Source organism: Carcharodon carcharias, chromosome 18, assembly GCF_017639515.1.
Source record: "Carcharodon carcharias isolate sCarCar2 chromosome 18, sCarCar2.pri, whole genome shotgun sequence".
NCBI lineage: Eukaryota > Metazoa > Chordata > Chondrichthyes > Lamniformes > Lamnidae > Carcharodon > Carcharodon carcharias.
Window position 1 is genome coordinate 40,099,601 of NC_054484.1, and position 15,515 is coordinate 40,115,115.

Sequence of the window (15,515 nt, forward strand, 5' to 3'; positions counted from 1 at the left end):
GGAGAGACCAAACGCAGACTGCATGACCGTTTTGCATGACCCAGACCTCCCTGTCGCTTGCCATTTCAACACTCCACCCTGGTCTCATGCCCACATGCCCGTCCTCGGCCTGCTGCAATGTTCCAGTGAAGTTCAATGCAAACTGGAGGAACAGCACCTCATCTTCCAACTAGGCACTTTACAGCCTTCCGGAGTGAATATTGAGTTCAACAGCTTTCGATCATGAACTCTCTCCTCCAACCACCCCCTTTCTGATCCCCCTTTTTTCCAATAATTTATATAGATTTTTCTTTTCCCACCTATTTCCATTATTTTTAAATGTATTTCCATTCATTGTTTTATCTCTGCCTTTTAGCCTATTTTGATCCCTTCCCCCCACCCCACTCCCACTAGGGCTATCTGTACCTTTATTATCACATTCCTTAGATAATATCACCAGCTTCAACACCTTGTTGTCCTTTTTTCTATGACATCTTTTGGTTATCTCCACCTATCACTGGCCCTCTATCCAGCTCTACCTGTCCCAACCACCACCCACCACCCCCTTAAACCAGCTTATATTTCACCTCTTTTCTATTTTTCCTTAGTTCTGTTGAAGAGTCATATGGACTCGAAATGTTAACTGTGTTCCTCTCTGCAGATGCTGTCAGACCTGCTGAATTTTTCCAGGTATTTTTGTTTTTGTTTTGGATTTCCAGCATCCGCAGTTTTTTGCTTTTATCTTAATGATTCATGCTAACTTGGAGTCACTTGTAACTGAAATATGATCATCTGCACAATGATAACTTTGAACCCTTTGCCTTGTCAATTCTAATTCATGTCTTTCATCCCTCACAGATCCTAACACAGGAGATGATGCAGGAGCAGGCTGAAGAGTCCTGAGTGGAAGTCGCACACTCTGAGGAAGTCACACACTGAGCAAGCATCATCACATGACTCACGCACACCTTCCATGGTTGGCCCTCAAGGCAGGTAGCTGGGTTGTTACATCACAAGTGAGCAGGAGCAGGTGCTGGAGGCAGGGACAGAGACAGGACCCTCCAAGCTCTGCTCAGCTGGAGATAGATGCTGAGCCTTGGGGTTCATTGGTCAAGAGGTCTATTCTGAAAACAAATATGTCTGCCTTCACTTCAGTGAAGTTGGCTGCCCCCGGTTAGTTAAAACAATACAGTACTAGTAAAACAATATTTAATGAAAAAATATAGATCTTTCAATTCAGAATATTCTATAAATATACATTGTTGATTAAAATATCATAAGATTACCAGGGAAAAACACAAAAGAAAATTAACAAGCTCCAAAATCAAAAGTCAGTAAAAAGTATAAATAATAAGATCTATAACAATTACATTATAAACAAAAATCTATTTAGTGTTTTAATCATTTGTATAGTATAAACGTTTCATAAATCAAGTAAACAGTATGCTCCTTTTATGACAAAAGAAAATATGTTGGACAAGAAGAATCAATTAAAGGTGACCAGTCCACAGTACTCCAGGAAACAACTGACTGCATTATTTCCATCAACCTTTGAATCCCACACCCACAGCCCTAGCAATACTGGGTGCCAGGGATATACAGAGGTATCCCTTGTGTCCAGTCTCACTGAGGGCATAAATGAGGAAAATATGTTATTTGATTTATCTTCTTCACTTGAGGTATCATGTTATACTCACTAATTTCTGTCTACAGTATGCGCTTGCCCAAATTGGCAGGAATTCTGAATTGCTGGGAAGGGGAAGGATCACGCAGTTCCAAAATTCCACTCTTCCCACAGCAGTGCATCCAAAATCCATGCTCATTGGCCCAGGAATTTCAAGGCCTTCATTTTTATGACTGATGATCCTATGGAATGTTTCTAGGGCAAGGAGTGGTGGAAGAGGGACTATGCTATATTTCCTAAACTACGACAGTGACTGCACTTCGAAAACACTCTGGGGTGACACAAGGTTATGAAAGCTCCTGTTAAATTGCACTTTTTTGCTGCTTATATGTAATCAGAAAGTAGCTGCTATGGTCACTCTTTTTTGTATTGGGTGGGTGGTTTGAGATCCTGTGGAGTCAGAGCCTAGAGAGAACCTAACAAACAAGTTCAACAGGTAATAGAGAAGGCAAATGGTATGTTGGCCTTTATTTCAAAGGGAATGGAGTATAAAAATAGGGAAGTCTTGCTAAAACTATACAAGGCGCTAGTTAGAGCACACCTAGAATACCGTGAACAGTTTTGTTCCCCTTATCTAAAGATATACTGGCATTGGAGGCAGTCCAAGGAAGGTTTACTAGGTTGATTCTGGGTATGGAGAGATTTTCTTATGGAGGAGAGATTGAGTAGGTTGGGCCTGTACTCTTTGGAGTTTAGAAGAATGAGAGACGACCTATTGAAACATATAAGATTCTTAGGGGGCTTGACAGGGTAGATGCTGAGAGGTTGTTTCCCCTTGTGGAAGAGTCTAGGACCAGAGGGCATAATCTCAGGGCATGGGGTCACCCATTTAAGACAGAGATGAGGAGGAATTTCTTCTCTCAGAGGGTAGTGAACCTGTGGAATCCTTTACCAAGGAGGGCTGTAGAAGCTGGGTCGTTAAGTATATTCAAGGTGGAGACAAACAGATTTTTAATTAGTAAGGGAATCAAGGAATATGGGGAAAAGGCAAGAAAGTGGAGTTGAGTATTATCAGATCAGCCATGATCTCATTGAATGGCAGAGCAGACTCCATGGGTCAAATGGCCAACTTCTGCTCCTATGTCTTATGAGGAATACAGGAGTTGAAACTTAAGCATTTGTTAGCATTAAATGAGTTGGGTTTAAAAGCACATATTGGATCAGGAATGACATTCCTTACTGAATATCCAAAAAAATAGGAAACCTAAAAACCATGGTAATAATCAGTGACCCGCATTAGTCTTAAAAATATTTTTTTCATTGATATACTTGGCAGTTTAACAAGAGAACAACTGTAAAGATCACATGTGTCCCGACAGCTGCCTTAGTGGATGTTAGGAGCAAGGTTTGAAGAAAATAGTGCTGGGGTGTCAACTGAGATGGAAACATTTCCCTCTGCACAGTATACACACTCAACATTGGTCTTGCAAGCAGAGATGCTTTGAAGCTTGCATGTAGATCTACGACAACATTTTCGTATGGTAAAGGCTGGATATATGGGTAGAAATGTCCTAATCCATTTGTTTCATGAGTGGAACTTGGTGCGTGTACGGTTACCTGCCTGGAAAATAAACAAACAGATTTTAAGATGGAGGATTTTACAACATCATTATTCGCCTAGTAGTTAGTAGGTCTGTACAAAATAGAAACTCTGATATGTTTCAGTTGGCTTTAAATTGATATGATTATGGTGAAAATGAGAATGATATGTACATGGATTGGTGCCAGTCAACATTCGACTGGCTTGGCGCATTCCACCTCAACAAGGAAGAGCTTGCAGTTACCTAGTAGTTTACTATATCCTACTGATATCTCAAAGTATTTAGTATCCACTGTTGTTACGAAGACCATTGTGACAATCAATTGGTGAACAGCAAGTTCCCACAAATAGCAAATGGGATAATTGGTTAATACATCTGATTTTGGTGTTGTTTTAGGGAAGAATATTGGAAAGGGCATTAGGAGAACTCCTTACTCTTCCACAAATAATATTTGATCTTTTATACTGGTCTTGATAAGCAAACAAGCCCCAATTTAACATGTCATCTAAGATATGGAGCCTCCAATCTGAAATCAATTTGGCTGAACAGAGTAAGCAACTTCTGGGGAGAAAAACATAATTTGGCTCTCAGATGGAATCCAGTGGAAAGGCAGAAAACTCTACTGGGCCTCAGAAACATCGGGCAGAATCTTCTGGCTGGTGTGCGGGTGGCGGAGCTGGCACGCCAGCACTTAAAACATTGCGCGCTGATGTCGTGCGAGTGTCCCGACGTCAGCGCGTGGCATCACGATATTTCAGTTGGCAGGCGCTCTATGCAGTGGGACGCGCACCCACCATTAATTAAAGGCCTCGTTAAGGCCCTTAACTTGCCAATCATTGATGATTTTGAGGGGCCTGTGCGAGCTTTGGCTCGGCGCACAGGCCCAACGGGCAGGCGGGGAGGTGATTTATTTTTTTTTTTTTACAAACCTTATCCAGTGGCGGGATGAGGTTTGAGAGCGGTTTTAAAAAACGTTTAATAAAGTTTTCGTTTATTTCATTAACATGTCCCATCTCGTGTGACATTTTCACATGAGGGGGACATGTTAATGAATTTTTTATTGTTCTGTTTTTTTATACTTTCCAGCCTCTCAGCGATCTCCCTGAGGCAGCACTTTGCCTCAGGGAGACGTGCGCTCTTTCACGTGCATGCATGAAAGAGCGCACTGACAGTTTGGGAATTCCCCCCCTCCCCCCGAACCCCCCGCACAGGAAGTGCATAGCGCTTCCCTTCGGGTGGCCCGCTGGGTGGGCCAATTAAAATGGCGGTGGGGCCTGTTTCAGTGGCAGCAATTGGCTGCCCACCTGCCGCTGAGCCAGTGGGGCCCGCCTGCCCATCGGGGACAAAATTTTGCCCATCGTGATCTGGGCTTGCATTACAGTTTCCAGTAGCCTCTATTGGATTGACTCTCTGTTAAACCAAAACAAGAACAAGGATCCCAGTCCCTCACCTTATTTCCCCCAGCTCTGCAATATTTTTCTCCAGATAATTGTCCATTGCTCTTCTGAAAGCCACTATTGAATCAGCTTTCACCACACTTTCCGGAAGTGCATTCCATATCCTAACTACTTGCTGCATAAAAAAGCGGTTTCCTCATGTTGCCTTGCTTCTTTTTACAATCACCTTAAATTGATGCCCTCTGGTTCTCAATCCTTTTACCAATAGGAATAGTTTCTCCCTATTTAATCTGTCTAGACTTTATGATTCTGAACAGGTCAATCAAATCTCCTCAATCTTCTCCAAGAAAAAAGCACCAGCTTCTCTGATTTATCCAGGTAAACGAAGTCCCTCATCTCGAACCATTCTCATGAATCTTTTTTACACCTTTTTAATGCCTTCACGTTCTTCCTAAATTGTGGTGCCCAGAACTGGACTCCAGTTGACACAAAACTAGTGTTTTGTAGAGGGGTTTATCATAACTTTCTTACTTTAGTACTCTATGTACTTCTTACTTTAGCACCCCGACTTATAAAGCCGAGGATCTTGTATGCTTTATTAACCACTTTCTAACCTGTCCTGCCACCCTCAATGATTTGTGCACATATACCCCCAGGGCCCTCTGCTCCTGCAACCCCTTTAGAACTGTAATCTGAATTTTATATTGCCTCACCTCATTCTTCCAACCAAAATGAATTATTTCACATTTCTCTGTTTTAAATTTTATTTGGCACTTGACTGTTCATTCCACCAGCCTGTCTATATCATTCTGAAGTTTATCACTATCCTCCTCACAATTTATAATACTTCCAAGTTTTTTGTCATCTGCAAATTTTGAAATTGTGCCTCGTACACCCAAGTCTAGGTCACTAATATATGTCAGGAAAAGCGGGGGTCCTATCACTGACCCCTGGGGAATCACGCTGTATACTGTCTCCAGTCTGAAATACAAGTGTTCACTGCTACTCTGTTTCCTGTCACTCAGCCAATTTCTTATCTATGCTAAAGGCAAAAAACTGCGGATACTGGGAATCCAAAACAAAAACAAAAATAAAAATACCTGGAAAAACTCAGCAGGTCTGACAGCATCTGCAGAGAGGAACACAGTTAACGTTTCGAGTCCGTATGACTCTTCAACAGAACTAAGGAAAAATAGAAGAGAAGTGAAATATAAGCTGCTTTAAGGGGGGTGGGGGTTGGACAGGTAGTGCTGGATAGAGGGCCAGCTGATAGGTGGAGATCGCCAAAAGATGTCATAGACGAAAGGACAAAGAGGTGATGACGGTGGCGATATTATCTAAACCTTTTTATGGGTACCCACATGGGCCCCAGTTATGCTTATCTATTTCTGGGGAATATGGAAAATTCCTTGTTCCAGTCCTACTCAGGCCCACTCTCACAACTTTTTCTGGTACGTCAGTGACTGTATTGGTGCTGCTTCATGCTCTTGTCTGGACCTGGAAAAATTTAACAAATTTGCTTCCAATTTTCACCCCTCTCTCCTTCACATGGTCGAACTCTGACACTTCCCTTCCCTTCCTTGACTTCTCTGTCTCCATTTCTGGTGATAGACTGTCTACCAATATTCATTACAAGTCCACCGATTCCCCCAGCTACCTCAATTACATCTCCTCACACCCTGCTTCCTGTAAGGACTCCATCCCATTCTCCCAGGTCATCCATCTCCATCGCATCTGTTTCATCGATGCTACCTTCCAAAACAACGCTCCTGACATGTCTTCCTACTTCCTTAGCCCGAGGGTTCACCACCACTGTGGCTGACAGGGGCATCAAACATGTCCGACCCATCTCCCACACCTCTGCCGTCATCCCTTCCCCTCCCTCCCTCCCACAACCATGATAGGATCCCCCTTGTCCTCACTTTTCACCCCACCAGCCTCCGCATTCAAAGGATCATCCTCCACCATTTCCACCAACTCCAGCGTGATCGCGCGCCCCCCCCCCCCCCCCCCCCCCCCCCAACCAAATGCAGCTTCCCCTCACCTCCCCCCACTCAGCAGCATTCCATAGGGACCATTCCTTCTCTGACACTCTGGTCCACTCCTCCATCACCCCCAACTCCTTATCTCCTTCTCACAGCACTTTCCTATGCAATCGCAGAAGGTGCAACACCTGCTCCCTTATCTCCTCTCTGCTTACCGTCCAAGGCCTCAAACACTCCTTTCAGGTAAAGCAATGCTTTATTTGCACCTCCTTCAACTTAGTCTATTGTATTCGCTGCTTGCATGCAATCTCCTCGACACTGGGGAGACGAAATGCAGACTGGGTGACCACTTTGCAGAACATCCTCACTCAGTCCACAAGCATGACCCAGACCTTCCTGTCGCTTGCCATTTCAACCCACCATCTTGCTCTCATGCCCACATGTCTGTCCTTGGCCTGCTGCAATGTTCCAGTGAAGCCCAATGCAAGCTGGAGGAACAGCACCTCATTTTCCGCTTAGGCACTTTACAGCCTCCCAGACTTAACATTGAGTTTGACAACTTCAGAACATTAAACTCTCTCCTTCATTTTTACCCTTTTTTAATTGAATTTATTTATTTGTTTATTTTTCCCCAACCTTCCCACCACCCCACAGGGCCATTATTCTTATGTTTTGCTTTCACAGAGCGTGGACCCTTGTTCTGCTATTAACACATTCTGCTATCTTACCTTTATGCCACTATTAGCACCTTCTTTAGTCTTTAACACTACCATTAACACTCCCTTTGTCCTATGTCTTTTCAAATTTGTCCTGAGCTCCCATCTATCCATGACCTTTTATTTTGCTCCACTTCCTCCACCTCTCTTAAACAGTATAAAATCCAACATATTTCTACTTCTCTTTAGCTCTGAAGAAGTCATATGGACTCAAAACGTTAACTCTGTTTTCTCTCTCCACAGATGCTGTCAGACCTGCTGAGTTTTTCCAATTTTTGTGTTTTTATTTTATATTATTTATAGCACTGTGCGTGTACCTGCATCACATGGACTGCAGCAGTTCTAGAAGGCAGCTCACCACCACCTTCCAAGGGCAATTAGGGATGGGCAATAAATGCTGGCCTAGTCAGTGATGCCCAAATTCCATGAACAAATATTTTTTTTTTAATTGCCTCCTTCCTCATTGGACTGGAAACATACTGATGTAGAAAATTCTCCTGAACATACTTTAGAAACTCTTGCCCCTCTCTGCCCTTTACACCATTACATCTGAAGTCCCCCATTATAACTAATTTCTACACCTCATTGCAAATTCCTTACAAATTACCAACAGCTACTGTCTGAAAAAAGATGAGAGCCATAATTAGGATCCGAAATTGTTGAACTCAATGTTGAGCTTAGGTTGTAGAGTGCCTAACTGAAAGATGAGATGCTGTTCCTCAAGCTTCCATTGAGCTTCACAGGAAAGGGGTAAGAGACCAAGGACAGAGAGGGCAGAGTGGGAGTGCAGCAGTGAATTAACCAGCACACCCGCATCAAATTGGAATTCTAACCTGCTCTCCAGAGGGATGTTGCCAACTTAAATATTTTATGAGTCTGGGCGCTTCAGATTTTAGCTTTAAAGTTTAATGGCTACAGGTTGGATTTCCCAGGACTCATGAAACGCAGCAGCTGAAGGGAGGCAAGAACTGTCAGATCCTACAAGTGCCATTGCAGAACTGCATCCCAGTCCATGGGATTAGATCACCCTCCCTGCATTCAGACCCCTGAGACCCAAAATTCCTCCTGCCCCTAACTCTTTGGCCCCCAACCAATCTCTACATGTTTAAGTTGCCAGGACATCCAGGAAACTCATACTTCCCAGTTCTCAACCACTATACCTCACCCACTTACCTCCTCCCTTCCTCCCCAAAACTGCTACCCTCTCCCAGTATCACTGTATTAGGTCTGTTGTCTGGTCTTATTTATAGGGAAAATGTCTTTAAAAAAGGGTAAAGTTTTGTTTGCCAAAGACAAACAGGCCTCCGTGGCATTCAATTTTGCTGAAGGTCAAATGACAGAAAATACACAGAATGACATATTTCCATCCTTTGATTATCAGTTCAGTATGTCACCCTTATGCAATAGATGTATAAATATCATCCATCACTCTCAGCTAGAAATCCAGCAGACATTAAAATGGGTAGCTGTGCGACAGAACACATTCCAATTCCATTTCTCTACGCCAGCTATTCCAGTACTAAACACAAACCAACAGCAGATTCTGGAGAAATTTTCTCATTTCAAATCAGCTAAATGCTTTTTTAATTTGATCTTCAATTGTAATAATTTTAAGTACATTAAGCTCTGTGATTGATGATAGCCAATAGATCTAACAAATGAAAAAGATTCAAAGCTTTGATTCTTACCATCAGTGGCTATGTAGTCAGCAGCAAAACTTTGTGTGTATATTTTACTGAAATGAAAGTTTATTTGTAAACTGGAACTATTACTGTAAAAAGGAAATGGCTTCTGGTCTCCACAGAATCTATGGAAGAAATCAGAAGATGAATATTATTAACTCTATTAAGCTGTTTGGATAGCTTGTTATATTACCACATTCTTTAAAGCCAGTGATTTCATATTATCACTAATAATAAAGAAATTAAGTATTTTTCCTTATATTTAAATTTGACTTTAATGCATGCATTTTGAAAACAAGTTATTTTTACTTAGTCTTTTGTGCAGTAAAAGCTGAATAGTCGCAACTGTTCCCATGTAAATTAATATCTAAACAAGGTGATTAAGTATGGTCTAATTTATTAAAATTCCTTTAAATCAAGACACTTCTTAAAAGCTAAAAGTTTGTATCAGGAACAAGAGTAAAGTGGAGAAAATTGTTATTTTTTTGGCCTTCAGCCCACTTACAAATCCAGATCAAATTTCAGTTCATGTACCATGAGGTTGTCTAAACACTAATGTCACAGGAATGACTTTCTACAACATAAGGAACAGCTTATCACTATTGTAATAATAGTTCCGAGTTTGACGTAGGGCAGGAATTGGGTGGGTCAGTTGAGCAGCAATTCCCACATGATATTGCCGATGTGCTGCCCAGATGATTTTAACTTTTGGGCTTCATTTTAATATGATTGACAGATTGCCCACCTGATCAGATCAGGAAATGGGGAACCTGCCTGTTTTCTCTTGTGCAATTTTAAGCAGGCCTTTTTAAGCCTATTTAAAGCAGGAATGTATTTCTTAAAACAAGATTGCATCCTGTTCTGAAAGATTTCATTGGAACAAGGTGGGTGTTGGATCCTGGTCACCAGCTTGTTGGGACTTATGATCCGGGTTGCACGATTGTTTTGGGATGGCCGAGTTGGTACAATAGGCAGAGTTGACCAGCAGACAGTTCTTAGGTGGAACTCATTCTGTTTATTTACAAAGCTTACTCAGCAGCTACACTTGTGTGCTTCCAACTCAAACCCTGTCTCCATACTTCTCCTTACTAACTCAGACTGATTACTGAGGTAGCCCACACTACTCCTCTATTAGTTACATAAGATCATGAGATCTTCCTTTATAACATCGTTCTTAAAAGGTATATTGCACCTTACATAAAACCATAATTAACACTAATTAACATTTATTTGGAAACACATTTTACATTTACAAGTACAAGTTTCTAAAAATAGCAAATTATTTACACAGATAAGTAATTTGCAAATTCAGTCTTTCTGGGAGTTTCCATGTGTGTGTAGAATGTCTCAGCTCTACAACTTCAGATGCTTTGTCAGGAACCTCCTTTCCTGGAGTTGTCTGAACATTGGGTTCTTCGATGGGCACCTGCAAATATGTTTCCTCAACTCTTGCAGGTACAACAGACACATCTGACACATGTGGACAAGGTTGAGTTCTTTCAACAGGAAACATTGACTCAGTCATGAGCAGTGGTGGAATCATTTCTTGGGGGATTTGTTTCTTCCTTAGATGATCCACATGTCTCCGTATGACCCGGCCTTCCACCTTCACATGATAAGATAGGGGTCCAGTCACTGCACTTATTTCACCCGGTATCCACTTTTGTCCATCTCCAAAGTTCTTCACATAAACTGTCTCTCCTACGGTAAACTTCCTGTCATGACTATGCCAGTCATGTCTAGTTTTCTGACTTCCCTGACTCCTTTCCACATCCCCCCTAAATTCAGCATTATTAAGCTCAATCTCGTCCTGAGGCGGTGTTTCAACAATAATTCTGCAGGTGTGAGACCTGTTGTTGTGTGAGGGGTGGTCCTATAATGGAAAAGCATGCTAGCTTGGTTGCTGTGGAATCTCCATTTGATTTCTTCATGCCAGCCTTGAATGTTTGAACGCTCTTTCAGCCAGTCTATTTGAAGCAGGGTGGTACGGTGAAGTTTCTACATGAGTGATACTGTTGAGGCTGATAAACCACTGAGACTTAGCACTCATAAATGCCATGCCATTATCAGAAACAACTGCTTCTGGCAGTCTGTGAATGGCAAAACTTTGACGTAGCTTCTCAATTGTAGCAGAAGGTGATGATGACTTCATCTCCTATGTCCATCCATTTTGAATGGTTCCACATAGTCAATGTGTAATTGTACCCATGGGCTTCCTGGCCATTCCCAAGGATGTAACGGAGCTGTTGAAGATGACTTTTGCAATTGCTGACACTGTACCTAATTCTTCACTAAACTTTGTATTTCTCCATCCATCCCAGGCCACCATAGATAGCTGCGTGTTATGGTCTTCATTCGGGTAATTCCTGGATGTGCACTATACAGTTCAATCAACAATGGCTTTCTTCCTTTTGGAGGAACAACCACTCATGCTCCCCACAATAATATACCATCCTGGCTGGTTATTTCATGTCTTATGTTTAAGTACGACTTAATTTCATCAAACACATGCTCGTGACCAACCAGAAAGCACTTGTTTTCATACTTTGGATAAGACTGGGTCTCGACTTGTCCAGTCTCTGGTCTGTCTAGCACATACTGGAGATGAATCTAAGAAATTCATCAACAAAACTAGTTCTTGTGGAACTGGGACATGCTTATCTTTTCCTTGTAAGGGCAAATGACTCTGTACATTAGTGTTTGCAATTTGATTTCCAGGCCAATGGACAAAAGTATTCTTGAATGCAAGCAGGATCAATGGTATTATTTGTGTTTCTGTCTTCTTTTGATGGGCTTTCTTCTTTCTGACACTGACTTTATTCTCAGTCTTCTTTTCGACTTCCATATTGGCCAGACTACTCTCAGCTGCTAGCTCTTCTTGAGTGAACTCAGTAGTTGAGTTTCCCAGAATGTCATCATTTGCCTGCATCCATGAAAAATTCTGCATCTTTTGTCTCCAAAGCCTCTTTAGCTTCATGCAGCTGTCTCTTCAGCTCTTCCATCTCTTTTGCATTGGTGTACTGCCTCCTGGAAAATTAAGCATTGTCGTGTCTTTTCTGCCAATTCATTCTTCATTTTACTTAGGGAGGTGCAGAACTCTTTCTGTTTCTATTCATACTTTTCCAGAGGCACATACTTAGACAGAAGGGAAACTAATAACGTGTGAAGGTCTTTTGGCAGGTTTTTACTTTTCTTAGAGGCTGTTCACCTAGACTCGGACTCTGTCCCTCTGGATGGTCTCTTCTAGTTCTTTTTGCTGTCCCATCGTGCCTTTGCTTGAAACATCCTGCATTTCTTAGGTTGTTGAGACTTTACACAATCCTTTTCCAAAACAGGAACATTTTCAGCTCCCTTTTGGAATCTCTGACAAATCAAGGTTGATTTCCCTCAGCTGTTTCACCCTATTAGGCTTGGTCCTCTGCCTCTCAGTATCAACACTGTTAAGCTTGCCGATTGGCTTCTGTAATGGACAGTAACTCTGCTCATGCCTTTGATTTTGATGTCTTAACCCATGTAAGTTTTTAATTTGGGATCAGTTTCTTCTAAATTTGATTTATATTTACCATAATTCAGATATTTGGAGGTGTGTTCACTAGTCAATGTAGTGGAAGCTCCTATGTCCACTTCCATTCTGATAAGTCTGCCATTTACCTTCACTGTTGCAGATATTGGTTCCGTTTTTCCAACCTTCAAATTAAATAACAATAAATATCTGATTTTGTTGCTTCAGGCTCTTCTATATTGTAGATCTCATGGGGATTTTTCATTTCTTTGAAAGTCTGCCTGATTCTTTACTTGCATTGTCTCAATAGGTGTCCATTTCAATGACAACAAAACATTCACTATAAGGTTGTCTGTTTCCACTTCTATTGCAATTATTCCTTTTTCCCCCTAAGTCATTTCTTTTTATTTGCCTGCTAGCGGTGGCTGTTTTCCGCTTCTCAGCTGAGTCTTGCATTTTTATGCCCTTTTTGGCTGGGGCTTCCCGCCCAACATGGAAGACGGCGCCATTTTGCACTCCCTGTATGGCTTTTGAATCCCTTACAGTGCTTTCCATGTCCAGTGCTATTTCTAGTGCCTTCTTAAAATCCAAATTTGTTTCAGACAGTAATCTCTTCTGAATCATGTCTGAATTCACACCACACACTAAACGATCTCTGAGTATGTTAGTTAAAGATGTACCAAACTCAAGATCTTCTGTCAACTGTCAATCTTGCAACTAAATAAGCAACTGTCTTCCCCGGGGCTCTAATTCTTTGAACCGTTGCATTGTTAGCGAGGGCTTTGGCTGGTAATGGCCCTTTAAGAGGTCCACCAATTCATCAGAACATTTCAAATCTGGGGTACTGGGTGCCATCAAACTTCGAATCAATCCATAGGCCTTACTCCCACACGTGGATAAAAGGATCACTCACCTCTTCTCTACCCCCGCAATGTTGTTCGCTTGGAAAAAGAACGCGAGACATTCAATATAATGTGACCAATCGTCCATGACTGGATCAAAAGGATCAATTCTTCTGAATTGCAGCATACTGTGAGGAGATTGCTTCGACGAAAGGATGGAAATTCTACTTACAATTATTGTGCAAAGTACAGCCCGATTTCGTTTCTCTTGATTTCTTTCATTAATTTGTTTTATTCTCAAAGGCAGTTTATTGTATCTTTGCTTTGTTCTTGTCATAAGTTTTGTTGGATCCTGGTCACCAGCTTGTTGAGACTTATGGATCCAGGTTGCACACATGTTTTGGGATAGCCAAGTTGTACAATTGCCAGAGTTGATCAGCAGACAGTACTTAGGTAAATACATCTGTTAATTTACAGAGGTACTCAGCAGCTACACTTGTGTGCTTCCAACTCAAACCCTGTCTCCATACTTCTGACTACTATGAGGTAGCCCACACTACTCCTCTATTGGTTACATAAGATCCTGTGATCTTCTGTTATAACATCATTCTCAAAGGCATACTACACATTACATAAAACCATAATTACTACTGGGGGAATAATTATTTTGGCAATAGTAAGTTGCAAGGCTGCTGCCAGGTTTATGGATACCTTGCCGGTGGTCCTGCTGGAGGTGGTCTGGGTAAGGAGAGACATAGTTCTCCAGCCCCCACAGGAGCAGAAGCACATTGACAATTTTGGTAGACCTGCACAGAGGTGGCTCAGAGTCCAGTGCTAGCACCATCACCCCTAGGTCCTAGCTTCAGTGTAGGAAGATGGTAATTAAGTTTATATAACACCAACAAGGTTGAGTGCAATTCTTCATCACTCCATCCCACTCAACAACACTCCTTTCACTCCCTCCTCCACCTTTCTCAATAATTCTGCCTGTTCCATCAACATCATTCAACAATGCAAGAATTCACTGCAACACCTTTCATTCCAAATACATTCTTCCTCTGCTCTCTTCACTTTACATACTGACACCATTCCTCTTCTCACATCCTAGCATTTACACAATCATCAACTTCTCCCAGCACTCCTTCCTCACTTCTTTTTACATTCACCACCTGCCCATCCTCATCCTTGATTCTTCTCAGCAAGTACATATTATTCAAATGCTTTATACACCTCCACTTACTTTTACAACACCCATTCACTACTGTCCCCAACTCTTTCTGGCAGCAAATAAAAAGGACAATAGTGCCATGGGGAGATGCAAGACCTGGTAAAAAGTACCTAACATCATATGCCTTGGAAGCATGTAGGTGAAAAATAGGAGTGGGCGAAGGTTCGTCCTTGGGGTACTCCAGAGGTAATGGTGTAATTTGTGGTTGCCCAGTGAAGGTGATGTTTGGCCTCCCAGCAGCAATTATTTCCAGAGCTCAGTAGCTTGCTATGTCAGTTCTGTGAGTAATAAGAATAAACCAGGGGAGGCAGTGGCATTAGTAGTATTGTCACTAGATTCCTGGGGTAGTGCTCTGGGTTCAAATCCCACCACAGCAGATGATGAAATTTAAATTCAATCAAAAAAATATGAATGATGATGACCATGAAACCATTGTCAATTGTTGTAAAAACCCATCTGGTTCACTAATGTCGTTTAGGGAAGGAAATCTGCCATCCTTACCAGACCCACAGCAATGTGGTTGACTCTTAAAATGAACCCTGAACAAGGGCAATTGGGGATAAGCCAAAAATGCTGGCCCAGCCAGTGATGCCCACATCCGATGAATGAATTTTAAAAAAAACATGTGGTATAGAATGTAACAAGAGAAGGGAAGAACATTTTATTGTCTAATTCCAGTTCTTTAACCTTCCGATATAATAAACTCAGAATGTCATTTTCCACTCACTAGCACTTTAAATTAGCAGCATGCTTTGAAACACAGATGTTCCTCCTCTCTCAGGCCAGCTCATAGTAAAAGGGAGTGCCCATTTGGTTATTGTGACCGCTAGCCAGCACATTAGCAGCTCAGGGCAACTGTTGAAAGGGCAGAGTGCTCACTGATTGTAAGATAAACTGAACACAACCAGATGTTCTTACATAATCAGCATGTCCTTTCTGTGAGGCAATTCCCTAAACCC

The 15,515-nt window shown here is 41.9% G+C and overlaps 1 protein-coding gene across 3 annotated transcripts in view; it reads right to left on the reverse strand.

The window, feature by feature from the left end:
* Nucleotides 1-1,171: 1,171 nt before the first annotated feature.
* Nucleotides 1,172-15,515, reverse strand: part of LOC121290649 (TPA-induced transmembrane protein homolog) — a 67,319-nt gene continuing 52,975 nt past the window's right edge. For all 3 annotated transcript variants that reach the window (XM_041211373.1, XM_041211374.1, XM_041211376.1), the window contains 2 exons: nucleotides 8,991-9,109; nucleotides 1,172-3,224 (listed from right to left, as the gene is read on the reverse strand). In XM_041211373.1, coding sequence (XP_041067307.1) covers nucleotides 3,217-3,224; nucleotides 8,991-9,109 — 127 coding nt within the window. In that variant the 3' untranslated portion in view covers nucleotides 1,172-3,216. The remainder of the gene's footprint in view (nucleotides 3,225-8,990; nucleotides 9,110-15,515) is intronic.